At 42.0% G+C, this 12,862-nt stretch overlaps 1 protein-coding gene across 1 annotated transcript in view; it reads left to right on the top strand.

Annotated features, from left to right (window-relative positions):
* LOC117770951 (oocyte zinc finger protein XlCOF8.4-like) overlaps positions 1-7,532 on the top strand; it is a 30,987-nt gene extending 23,455 nt beyond the window's left edge. Inside the window, exons 6-10 of the mRNA XM_034600893.1 lie at positions 17-337; positions 1,032-1,135; positions 1,252-1,366; positions 5,720-6,727; positions 6,762-7,532. Coding sequence (XP_034456784.1) covers positions 17-337; positions 1,032-1,135; positions 1,252-1,366; positions 5,720-6,480 — 1,301 coding nt within the window. The 3' untranslated portion in view covers positions 6,481-6,727; positions 6,762-7,532. The remainder of the gene's footprint in view (positions 1-16; positions 338-1,031; positions 1,136-1,251; positions 1,367-5,719; positions 6,728-6,761) is intronic.
* Positions 7,533-12,862: the final 5,330 nt, after the last annotated feature.

Below are 12,862 nucleotides of genomic sequence, written 5' to 3'. Positions count from 1 at the left end.
TTCACCGACTGAGCAGCCAGCGAGCCACTGACCGCGGGAACAATGTCCAGCCGTCTGGCCTTCCAGACCCAGCTGGCCTCCATCATGGAAGTCCTGGCTAACGCTGCCGTGGCGGAGATCTGTAAGCTGGTTGACGATGATTATGCCGTGGTTAGTTTGCAGATGTCCCAATGTCATAGAGAGAACAAATCCCTGAAGAGGAAACTGCACCTACTTGAACTGAAGATGGCGAGAGGGAACGCCGAGCGGAGGCTCCGAGAAAGCTCCACGAACAGTAACCGACCGAGGGTGCAGATAAACAGCGGCGACAGGCGCCGGGAGTCCTCACCGTCCACCGGTGAGATAAGAGATACTGTTCAATACACCATTTTAGTCATTTTGATATGAAATAGTAGGTCAACACAGGTGTTACTAATGGCATTAATTAAAGTACTGCTCTATTTAGTGGGTTAGGCTTGTATTTAACTACTGTTTCATGTCAAAATGGCTGCCGTGAAAAGGGTCTATTCGATTCATTCAGTTTTAATTGTATAGCACCAGACCACAGCATACATTATCTTAAGTACAGCAATGTCTAAATCTGTAGCTGTTTTTCCAATCAAACACACTTCAAGCTGGTGTGAGTATGCCCATATGTCTTTACCCTTGTGTTTGTTTAGTGGTTGAAAAGTTTAAAAAAGCAAACACTGAAGATGTTTACGTTTAAAGATGGTGTGTGACCAGTTTGACCACAGTGCGTTTGAAGATGACACTGTATTGCGTTACATTTCATTTAGCTGACGCTTTTATCCAAAGCGACCCACATTCAACTATGAGCGTACAAACCCAGAACAACAAGGATCAAGAAAGTACAATTTTCTTCAAGAAAGTATCCACTATTCCCACTGTACGTGAGAGAGAGATAAAGGGAAATTGGACAGAGGAGGCCACCTCGCAATTCTCTATGCAGGGTTTTATGCTTCCACTGTCATGTCACTGACAATTTCCACTGTCATTATTTCTAAACACACATTTGTCTGGTCTTTGGTTAGGTGGAGTGTTTGAGCGGCAGATGGATATCACTCTGTGGTCTGACAGAACTGCTACACGCAACACAGTCAGCCAGGCAAACCATTCTGACAACATCCAAAGTATGGTAAGCACACCACGTGATTGTCCTGGGACGCTATTCTGACGTGTGCATATATTGTAGCTGCAGGAATATGAAACGGGCTCTTGCTGACAGACTGGTAAACCTTCTCTGTTGTGCAGTCTCCAGATGTGGAGCTGGTGGAGCCAGATGTGATGCTGGTAAAGGAGGAGAAGGTGGAAGCAAACATGTCTTGCATTGAAGAAACAGAGGACGTGCCACTTATAGGAGATGATGGTGAGTACAGACAGAATACTGATGTAGCGTGGGTTTTCTAAATTGTCGAAAAACAGAGTTGGGCACCATACAGGACTTCTGTCAATTAACTAAAATATATAACAGTTGGAGAGCTAACCCGGATAGCTTGTTATCCTAGCTACAAAAAGGGATTCAGTTCATCAATTGGTATTCAATTAAAAGTCAAATAACAATCGAATCAAAGAAGTATGAGTAATAAACAAACATCAAATACTTATATTCACCAAAATATCAATTTATCAATAGAAATTAAATTCACTTTCAGAGTCCAAATGTGAAAATTAATGTCCATTAATTAAACAAATGATAGAAGGACTCCAGATAATAAGTGATCTCTGAGTAGTGTAGGTGATAATGTGTGTGTGTGGGGAGTTTGTTCAGGGGGAATGGTTTATATATTGTATTCAGTTCCGTTGTATTCAGTTGGGTTGTGTGAGTGGAAAATGAAGGTAATGTGTGTGTAGGGGTGTGCGATATGTATCGTCTACGATAATATCTTAATTGTTGTTTTAACGATGTGCAAGCTCACGTTATCGAGATAATGATGATCCATCCACCACGAATTCACGCTCTGCATGTCAACTATATTTGGCTGATCAGATGGAGCCCTGCTGCAGATGATAAATGAAAGGCATTCAGATCATTGACAGATTTTTCCGTCAGTGAGCGGTTGATTATATAAAAGAATTATGAAGCTTATTTATGATCCCAGAACCTGAGGGAAGTTCTCTCACTCACTCTCTCACTCTCTCAAATTCTGACCCTACCATCTGAATGTCGCAGCTGAAATCGAGACTCATCAGACCAGGCAACGTTTTTCCAATCTTCTATTGTCCAATTTTTGTGAGCCTGTGCGAATTGCAACCTCAGTTTCCTGTTCTTAGCTGACAGGAGTGGCACCCGGTGTGGTCTTCTGCTGCTGAAGCCCATCTGCTTCAAGGTTCGACGTGTTGTGCGTTCAGAGATGGCTGTTACGAGTAGGGGTGCAATGATTAATCGACGTAGTCGACAAAAATCGATGACAAAAATAGTCGCAGACGAATTTAATAGTCGATGATTCGTTGGTTACGTCATAGCGCGTGTTTTTCGTGCCGTGCAGCTGAACTAAACGTTGTTTTACCGGAGGTGCTGATGGAAGTAGCTGAGGAGTGAGCCATCTCGCTCCCTTCCTGTCTCTGAAAGTCGCGAATGTGCAATAGCGACAAAACATAGACCAATGGCGACGTCCGTTGCAACGGCATCGCGTACCAGAAAGTCCAAAGTATTGGAGAATTTCACCTTTAACATAGCCCGAAAAAAAACTACCTGCAATATTTGTAAGGCGGACCTGCTCAATGGGAGCACGTCCGTTATGCACGAGCATTTGAAGAGGAAGCACGTTTGACATCGTAACGTAGACGATGCAGACTCGCCTCGGTAAGATAGCCTGTTATCTAGCTTGCTATATAAACGGAGTTGTCTTGGCAACTCCCTCAATACCTGTGTGCAGGATTGTAGAATCCATTACAAAAATATGGTTTGAATATAGATTTTTTTTAACGAGTTTAAAAGCGTAATGTTATCCTATTGCCTGACAAAAGTATTTTTTAATCACAATTATGCAGTCCGAAGAAGACTGTTTGTTGATGTTTTTATTGCTGCTACTTTCCATGTACCTTTGTTTACATTAGCACTTTGCCTGTCCTTGGTTTTAAATGGACAAACACTTGATTTTTCTTTGTTTTTGTATCAATAGTAGCCTAATATGCAGCAAAGTTTATTAAAAGACATTTTTGAATTTAGTATCGATCTTTATAGTCTTTGTTTTCAGTCGTCACATGCCGCAATAACCTAAAGCTAAATTTAAAAGCTGATGGCTCAATAAGAGCAATTGAGAATTTGTGTGATTCATAATCCGATTAGTCAATTAATCGTTTCAATAATCTATAGATTAATCGACTATCAGAATAGTCGTTAGTTGCAGCCCTAGTTACGAGTGGTTATTTGAGTTACTGTTGCCTTTCTATCATCTCGAACCACTCTGCCCATTCTCCTCTGACATCAACAAGGCATTTTCGTCCACACAGCTGCCGCTCACTGGATATTTTCTCTTTTTCGGACCATTCTCTGTAAACCCTAGAGATGGTTGTGTGTGAAAATCCCAGTAGATCAGCAGTTTTTGAAATACTCAGACCATCTGGCACCAACAACCATGCCACATTCAAAGTCACTTAAATCCCCTTTCTTCCCCATTCTGATGCTCTGTTTGAACTTCAGCAAGTCGTCTTCACCATGTCTAGATGCCTAAATGCATTGAGTTGCTGCCTTGTGATTGGCTGATTAGCTATTTGTGTTAACAGGCAATTGAACAGGTGTGCCTAATAATAAAGTGGCCAGTGAGTGTATACTCACAAACAAACAGTGTGATCGGGCACATGTTTAAACTCAGTCTGGGTAAAAACAACTGACAACAGTCGGTAAATTACTGACAGAGCCGCTAAAGACTGTAAAAAAATCCAGGAGAGTTCAGCATTGCGACAGACTTAACTTTTGTACTTTAACCCGGACAGAGAAGATCACGGCCCAATCCAAGCCTGTCAGACAGATTTTTGAATCAACTTCATCAGGCTCCAGGGATCAGCTCATTTGCCCCTTGTCCAGGAAAATTGTGAGAAACCATCTGGTTTGAAACTTCCACTATTTAGTTAAATTTGTCACTTTTCTTCCTCTTTTAACACATATGTCCAAAAACTAGTTTATCTTTGCAATTATTTCACTCCTTCAGTTTCTCTCACTCCTCAGTTCTCTTCCATGCTGATTTTGTTTGATTTTCATTGTCTATTCAATTTTCTCCTTACTGTTACACTGTAACATGTTCATATGAGACTATTTAGACCTGATAGATAATTCATTGGTATTTAAACGCTCATTTTAAAATCAATCCATACTCGAAATGAAAATTATATTTTCTGCTTTTTAATATTACTATTGCATCTTTCACTCTTAAGTTTTCTTTGCTCTTCAATGGAGTGTCTTCCCATCTTTATTTAAGCTCATGGTCTATTCAATTCCACAGCACAATTTTTTCATTTCTTGTTTTAATTGTTTTAAAACCCCCCCAACCCTGGCCTCTCTCAAACAATTCTTGAAATCTGTCTGCACTCAGATATACTGTTGCTGGTCATTATGGAAAAAGGACAAATATTCTCTCTGCTGCGCTTGTATTGGTCTGATAGACTCTCAAAACCTGCGAGGGATGTGGGAAGTGAGCACTGAACTCTGGTGCTGTTGACCAGTGGCATCCCTTAACAGCTCAAATCAGCTGAAACAACAGTTCGCAAAATGTCACTGTGTCTGCAGTACTTAAGTGACTGGTGGTTATTGTAGGCTTTTGCTAATAAACCTGTTTGTTGGCTACAACCTTAATAATCCAAGTATAAGTGGATTAGTTGGTATGTTTTCATGCAAACTATTTTCATGTCCCTCTTCAGTAAAAAAAAAAAAAAAAAAAAAAAAAAAAGACTTGGTGATAGTCATCGGGTTAAGTTGTGTGGCAAACAACCATCTTAATCATTGCCTACACTGTGTATTAATTTGGACAATCAAATTAGCACAAACTGTGGTTTGACCGTGGCCAAATGATAAATGAAGCAGAAAAACTGTAGTGTAGCTTTTAGGGGTGTAACGGTACATGTATCAAAACAGGAAAATGTCAGTACTGGCCTTTTGGTTCAGTACGCACGTGTACACATGAGGGTTCTCCACAGCGGAGACATTGTTGGTGCCAGCAGGGCCACCCTCTCTGCAAACAATGTGGACTGTGCTGCTTAGACACTGGTAAATGCCTTTATTTATTTATTTATTTATTTATTTATTTATTTATTTATATATTTATATATATATATATAAATTTAATAATGTACACTGTTGAACGGTATGAACAATCGCTCTGTAAAGGCAGATCGTAGTCATTTTATCGTTCATGATCTAATATCACCATATCACACACCCCTAAATGTCAGAAAAAGTAACAGCAGTTAAGTAAATCACTCAAACTTTCATATAAGCATCACATGTGAACAGTAATAAAGAAAATTCTGTTTCATTTTATGAAATGTTATTAAATTATTTACAGAGCTCTTTAAGAAAAGTTTATGGTGACGAGTGAAGTTGAAAGTTAACTACCTAGTTTGTCTGCAGTGAAGATTAATAGTCAATGTTCTTCATACAATGAAAAACAAATTTGCTAAATCAGTTAATCTTACAGTGGTTCTACTGACCAAAATGAGACCATCAAGAGACAGTGTATAAAACTTTTTTCTCTATCCTTTGCCCCATCTTGTCTCTTTGAAGGAGTGCTGAAATGTGTCCATCGTGGAGTTTCTGGAGAGAGACTGAGGCTTGAAGAGCAGGATACCCAGATCCAAATCAGCAGGACCAGGCCTACAGGCAGCAACTGCAACAGCAGCAGAGGAGTGGAGGTCAGTGACTCCTCTCCTCTTCTTAACTGTGAACTCAGTAACTCTGTTGAGGATAAAGACTCCCTGCAAGAAACCATAAACCCACAGCAGTATATCGATGACAGCAGGGACTCACAGTTTGACCTTTTGCGTGACAATAAAAGTGCTAACTCGTTGGTTCAGGAGTTTTTCGATGAGCCCTCAGGGGTTGGGGTGGAAGGACAAAGGCTATCTTGTTCATACTCGATGGCGGCGGCTGATTTCCCATCGACCTCGTCAAGTGTGGATGGTGGTGCTCGTTACGGCACCGGTTTCCTGCTGTCCCTGCCCTTCAGCGACAGCAGCTCAGTACATCATCGAACCAGCACCAAGGAAAGACTGTTCGTTTGCAGTTACTGTGGCAAAGCTTTTAACCGGCCAAAGAAGGTAGAGATCCACCAGCGTATCCACACGGGGGAGAAGCCTTTCAGCTGCTCAACATGTGGGAAGATGTTCTCCGAGGCTGGGAACCTGAGGAAACATCAGCGAGTCCACACTGGGGAGAAACCGTACAGCTGTGGGATGTGTGGCAGAGGATTTGCCTGGATTAGAAACCTAAAAACACACCAGCAAAAGAGCCATCCTGAAATTTGTACTGAAGAAGAGACCCGGTAACGAATCTGAACTGTCCTCTGAGACAGAAAAACGCTCTGCTCAACAGATTGAATATAAACACTTTCAAGTTTCACATTGTAGTTAACTTTATAATTCTTTAAATGTGTCTTTGTTTAGAGAATTTGATGAATTAGAATTATAAAGTCTCTGTTGCTAGTCTTCAACTGAATCCGCTAGGGATGCAACCTCTGGACAGAAACTTTGAACTTATGTTTAGTTTATGGTGACTTAGCAGTCCCTCTCCTCAGTGTCCTGGTCCAGTGAAGGTTTCAAATTGAAAGTTAGCGATACATTTTTACTTGTGTATATGGGCGTATACTGTCTTGTTTCATTCACCTTTTACTATATAAATGCTTTGGTGGTACACAGCTGGAGCCATGAGGATCTTCTCTGCTGGAGTTTATACTGTACTTGTACTGGATCCCAACCAACACAGAGTTTGTCTGTCTCGCAGCACTTTCTGATTTCCTCACTGTATCTGTGGCTCTCAGCTGCAATCTTATTGGCTCCCACTGAAAAGTAAATTATTAGAAATGGTTCACATATAGCAGGAGACAGTTAGCTTGGATCTGTACATTGATTTGTTGACCGCAAGAAATATATTGTTTCACCACACATAGATGATATGATGATGTTCATAGAATGAAAGTGGGAATAAAATTGTCTTAATTGTCTCTGCTTTGGAAAACGGTCCTTGTTTATTGAATGACCGCACAACAAATGAACGGTTAAAGGTGGGGAAATTTATCAATTCTAAAATGCATTGTGATGTAGACAGTTCTCCATTGCATTGACAAAAATGTTAAATTAAAAGTTTTATGCTACGTTCATTTTGTAGCTCCGGTCGCCTTTTGCGTGCTGGAGTATTGAGCGCCGGAGTGTCCTCCCTCCCTACTCCCCCTCTGGTCTACACTCACTTTGCACTTAAACAATAAACACCAACACTAATCAGAAGTGATTAGGCCCTGCACTGTACTTGAAGTTTACTTTGTGTTTGTTTGATTTGCTGTATGAGGTACACATTGAATAAAAGTCCAAGATTTTGTGCGCACGTAGTTCAGCTTCACCACGCGAAGCCAGGACATCTGGGTTTAAGTGACCAGAGCGATTGGGATTCATCTTCCGACACATCAATTAATAACTAAATACACTGCTCAAAAACATTAAGGGAACACTTAAATCACATCAGATCCTGATGAACGAATTGTTCAAGTTGAAAATCTTTACTGGTGTACATTCTGTAATTTGTTCAGAACAAAATGATGTAACAATCAGTGGAAACCAAAATCATTTACCCATTGAGAGCTATATACAAAATCATACTGAAAATCAAAGAAAAAAACTGATATCTCAGGGTGATCCAACTTGGGTGATTTCTATCACAGCAACTCATAATGTTACTCAGTACTGTGTATGGCCCCCACGTGCCTGTATGCACACTCGACAACGTCTGGGCATGCTCCTTATGAGTCGGTGGATGGTGTCCTGGGGAATCTCCTCCCAGACCTGGATCAGGGCATCAGTGAGCTCCTGAACAGTCTGTGGTGGTACTTGGAGGCGTCGGATGGACCGATAAATAATTTCCCATAGATGCTCAATTAATTTAGGTGAGGGGAACGAGAGGGCCAGTCAATGGTATCAATGCCTTCTTCATCAAGGAACTGCCTACACACTCAGGCCGCATGTGGCCAGGCACCGCCAAACCGGTCATGCTGGATGATGTTACAGTAAGCATAACGTTCACCACAGCTTCTCCAGACTCTTTCACGCCTGTCACATGTGCTCAGTCTGAACCGGCTCTCATCTGTGAAGAGAACGTGGTGCCAATGCCGGACCTTCCAATTCTGTTGTTCTCTGGCAAATGCCAATCAAGCTGGACGGTGCTTGGCTGGGAGCACAGGTCCCACTAGAGGTCGTCGGGCACTCATGCCACCCTCATGGAGTCTGTTTCTGACAGTTTGGTCAGAAACATGCACACCTGTAGCCTGCTGGAGGTCACTTTGTAGGGCTCTGGCAGTGCTCCTCCTGTCCGTCATCGCACAGAGGAGCAGATACTGGTCCTGCTGCTGGGTTGATGGCCTTCTACGGCCCTGTCCAGCTGTAACTTCCGGTCTTCTGGTATCTCCTCCATGCTCTTGAGACTGTGCTGGGAGACACAGCAAGCCTTCTTTCAACGGAACGTATGGATGTGCCTTCCTGGAGGAGCAGGACAACCTGTGCCCCCTTATTGGGCAGCAGATAATGCCTCATGCTACCAGTAGTGACAAGGACACTAGCCGAACACAAAACTAGAGAAGAATCAGTCAGGAAGGATAAAGAGACAGCAGCTGTCGGTGGCCAGCACATGCAAAACCATTCCCTTTTTGGGGGTTGCCTTGATTTTGCTTCTCGATTGCACATTTTGTCAATTTCATTAGGATTTTGAGTTGTCCATCCGTACGCGATACCAGGTACAAACATTAACTTGGACTCAAGGGTTGTACGTTCACTTGAGCTTTGATTTCATTTCAGTAGCCATGGGTACAAGGTCATGGTGGCCTCAAGAAGTATGTATTTCTTTCTTGTACATGATATCTCAAGATCAGCTTCAAATTTGGTACAAGTGTTAATTTGGACTCACGTGAAATCCAAGTGAAAGTCAAGACGGCCTGTCACTACATCTGGCACAATTCACTTGGACTCACTGATTTCGGAGGCCAAAGGTCAAGGTCACAGTGGCCTGAAAAATAATGTTTTTGGCCTCTTAAATGTGATATCTAAAGACCAGTGGTGTATTAAGTACTTGAAAGCCGTACTTGAGTAAAAGTACAGATATCTTACCTGAAAGTGACTCCGGTAAAAGTAAAAGTCACCCGTAAGAAAATGACTTGAGTCAAAGTCTCATACTAAGTAGCTCATACTAAGTGTACTTAAGTATCAAAAGTATCTGGTGTTGAAATGTACTTAAGTATCAAAAGTAAAAGTACAAGTACCAAAATCAAGTGCTTTTTATGGTAGGCCTACACAGAAACAAAACAACCGAAAATTGTTCTCTTCAGGCTTTATTTCAAGTGACTGAATTAAATTATTATTTATAAAATAATATAGAACTCATACATGATGAACAAGAGACATTGGAAGTGATGAAACTAAGAATGTAGTAGTCAAAATTGTTACTGGAAAACTATCAAATTGAAGCTGAATTACTCTTTTCTGATTAGATAACATTTTCTCACCCACCTGAAAATATTTTTTTCTGTTTACTAAAGAGCTGGCGAGACGGGGAAACCCCTGTTACTGAACAAACACTCTATGGCAATGTTTACTGTCAAAATCTAGAGCTTTAACCTGTTAACAAAGTACTTTAACCACTTTTTTAAAAAAAGTTTGGGTTTTATTGTTACCTTGCCATGACAACCATGCCATATAACAGGTCTTAAAGTCACACTTGTAGCACATGAACTGACAATGCACAAAATTACAAAACCCAACAGCGTTTTTTTTCTTTTCGTTTATATTTACAGTGATTGATAAAGTCTGATTTTGAGACCCGTTTCACCGTGCAACTACACAAGCCAAACCTCTACCAAAGTTTACAATTTTCTTTTGAAATAAGCAGATCTAAAAAAAGTTATAACAAAAATATACATATACTGTATAATTTTACAAATTTTTAACCCCAGATGCTGAGGTTGGCTGCCACTCAGGCGTTTAGTCTCATGGACATTGTGTGTCATGTGCAGTCATGTTGTGTGTTGTGTTGTTTTTAACATCACACGGTCTCTCTTTGTCGTGTGCAGAAGGATGATGAGCCAGATGTGGTGCTGGTTAAGGTAGAGGAAGTGGAGCCACTGTCGGAATCTCAGAACCGAACAGACCTCAGCATACAGGAGGGTGAGTGGACTCATGCATTGTGAAATTCAACTGACATTACCCTATTGGATCTTAATACATGAAATACATGCGCCTGCCAAATCCTCTTTTGACTGCTATGGCTATGGCAGTTTATCTATTTCAAAACAAAATGCACACTTCCTGTACGTTGGCAAAGGAGATCAATCATTGAAAGATCAACTTGAACAAAACATGTTCATCATTTATCATAATCATATGTAAATGCCCCTTCTCATGTCATGGCAGCAGATTAAAAACAACATCAAGTCACTATCAGTTTGTATTGGTCAGCCATTGATTTACACACACTGTAGCAGCATGGAGAATAAACCACATAGTACAGCAGATCATTTGAAAATGTCAGGTTGCGCAAAATGGCAAATGAGAATCCAAAAGCACGACACTTGAGCAGTTTTAGGAGTAGCAAGAGTTCAGGTTTAATGGACGAGCAGGGGTCAAAACCAGGCAGACAGTCAGAGATAGCAAACAAATCCAATAGGGAGCAGGCAAAAGGGAATCCAGGGTCCAAGAAGGCAGGTCAGAGCGGAGATCAGGCAGAGCAGTGAAACAAGAGATAACGCTGGAAAGCTAGGAAAAACACACTAGACAATCTGGCACAGAACAGAGGAAATGGGCCGGTATATATACTGGGTGACTGATGACTGATGGAAAGCAGGTGAGTCTGGGGGTGGGGCAGGTCAGGTAATGGGATCCGTGGGAAGAGGTGATGCAGAGCAGGGGGGAGTGGCTGAGTTCTGAAATGACATGAGAATTAGTATATGGAAAACAAGATAGCAGAAAAGAAAAATACTATGAGCTGACTGAAGTTGTGACAGAAAAGCCTGAAGAAGCTACATTTAATCGTGTGTAGTTGATTGATTGAGTGTGACAAAGAAAGTCACTCAGTATCCTTCTCTGTTTATCCAGGGTTGGTAGAGTCGAGCACAGATGACTACAGAGGAGGGCTGCCATTTGATGACACCACGCAAGCTTCCACCAATCAGCTTTTAGACCTGCAGGAGTCTGGGGGGGGCTTCTCAGAGGTCAGCTATGGCCATTCTTCACTGTGGACGAATGGGGGTAGTAAATATTTTCATGACAACAGCCTCCCAGGGCCATCCTCACACTGCTCCCCCCTGCCATACCTGCAAGGCACACTCATTAGCGCAGAGGCTGGCAGCTCTGGGAGGGGATTGGCTGTTGAGAATTCATCAGGAATGTTATTGGCTGTTGAAAGCTCCAGAAGCTTCCACGCCTCCTTTGAGCCTCAGGGTCCTGTTATAGATCTGTCAGAGGAGTCTAGCCCTATTCAGGCTCTAGGTCACACACAGGGGGCGCAGCTGTCTGTTCAGGCGTCCCAACCATGCCCAGGCCCAGGTCCAAGTAAGGGTCAGGGCAGTTACTGCAGCACTAATATGCATCAGAAAATCCCCAGGAAGAGGGGATGCATATGTAGGTTCTGTGGGAAAGGGTTCAGCTCACAGGCAAACTTACACTCTCACCTGAGGACTCACACTGGAGAGAGGCCATATGGCTGCACAATCTGTGGCAAAAAATTCTCCCAGTTCTGGAACCTGAAGATCCACAGGAACATCCACACGGGGGAGAGACCGTACCAGTGCCCTCTCTGCCCAGAGAGGTTCTCTGACCCCAGCAACCTGAAAAAGCACCAGAAAAGACACCAGCCAAAGACATAGACCTGCAGTCAGCAGCATCTGACATCTAGAACTAAGCATTCATAAATACTAATGAAGTTTATTGATAATATAATAATAATTATAACAAGACCACATGTAGCTCACTGGAGCCAAAATATTCACAGGAAATTAATCTTAAAGCATCACCTGTTCACTTCCAAACAACATGAATGTCTCGATATTTCTCTAAATTGCTTTTCATATAAAATGTTTCAAACAATATCCAACATAAATGAGTAATGGTTGTTCCGCCTTGTAGACTTGTAGTACATTGGCCCACATAATAAATAGTATAATGTCCATTTCCACTGCATGAATTAATTAGTTCAACAGCAGAATCGCGTCATCATCACCACTCTGCTGAGGACACTTTCTCCAAAGGACAGAAATGTATAAGTCTTTGGGGTCTGTGTCCATAAGCAGCTGTTTCTGTGCTGTAACTGTCCATGTCCTCCATACAGGTAAAATGTCTGTATTTACATAGCACTTTTCCAGTCTTGATGGCTCCATTGGCCTCATTCACCAACTGATCTTAAAGGGCCCATATTGTGTCAAATACATTTTCTAGGCTTTTACTATCCGTAATTACTTGAAGGGGGTCAGTAGGGACCCTCAAAGTATGAAAACCGTCAGTCCATGGACTTTTGCACTCAGCCCATTCTAAGAAATATGTCTTTGAAACGGCTCGTTTCAAACTTCGGAGGTAGGATGACGTCAGCTACTCCTCTCTCTTCTGTGTCCCAGCCGGTACCAGTCCAGCCTCCGAATCCACCACCCCCACTCCCCACCACCACCCCTCTTCCCCTCCACAC

This window comes from Hippoglossus hippoglossus, chromosome 1, assembly GCF_009819705.1.
Source record: "Hippoglossus hippoglossus isolate fHipHip1 chromosome 1, fHipHip1.pri, whole genome shotgun sequence".
In the NCBI taxonomy this organism is placed as follows: domain Eukaryota; kingdom Metazoa; phylum Chordata; class Actinopteri; order Pleuronectiformes; family Pleuronectidae; genus Hippoglossus; species Hippoglossus hippoglossus.
Note: the sequence above shows the minus strand (reverse complement) of the source record. Positions and strands in the feature narration are given on the sequence as shown.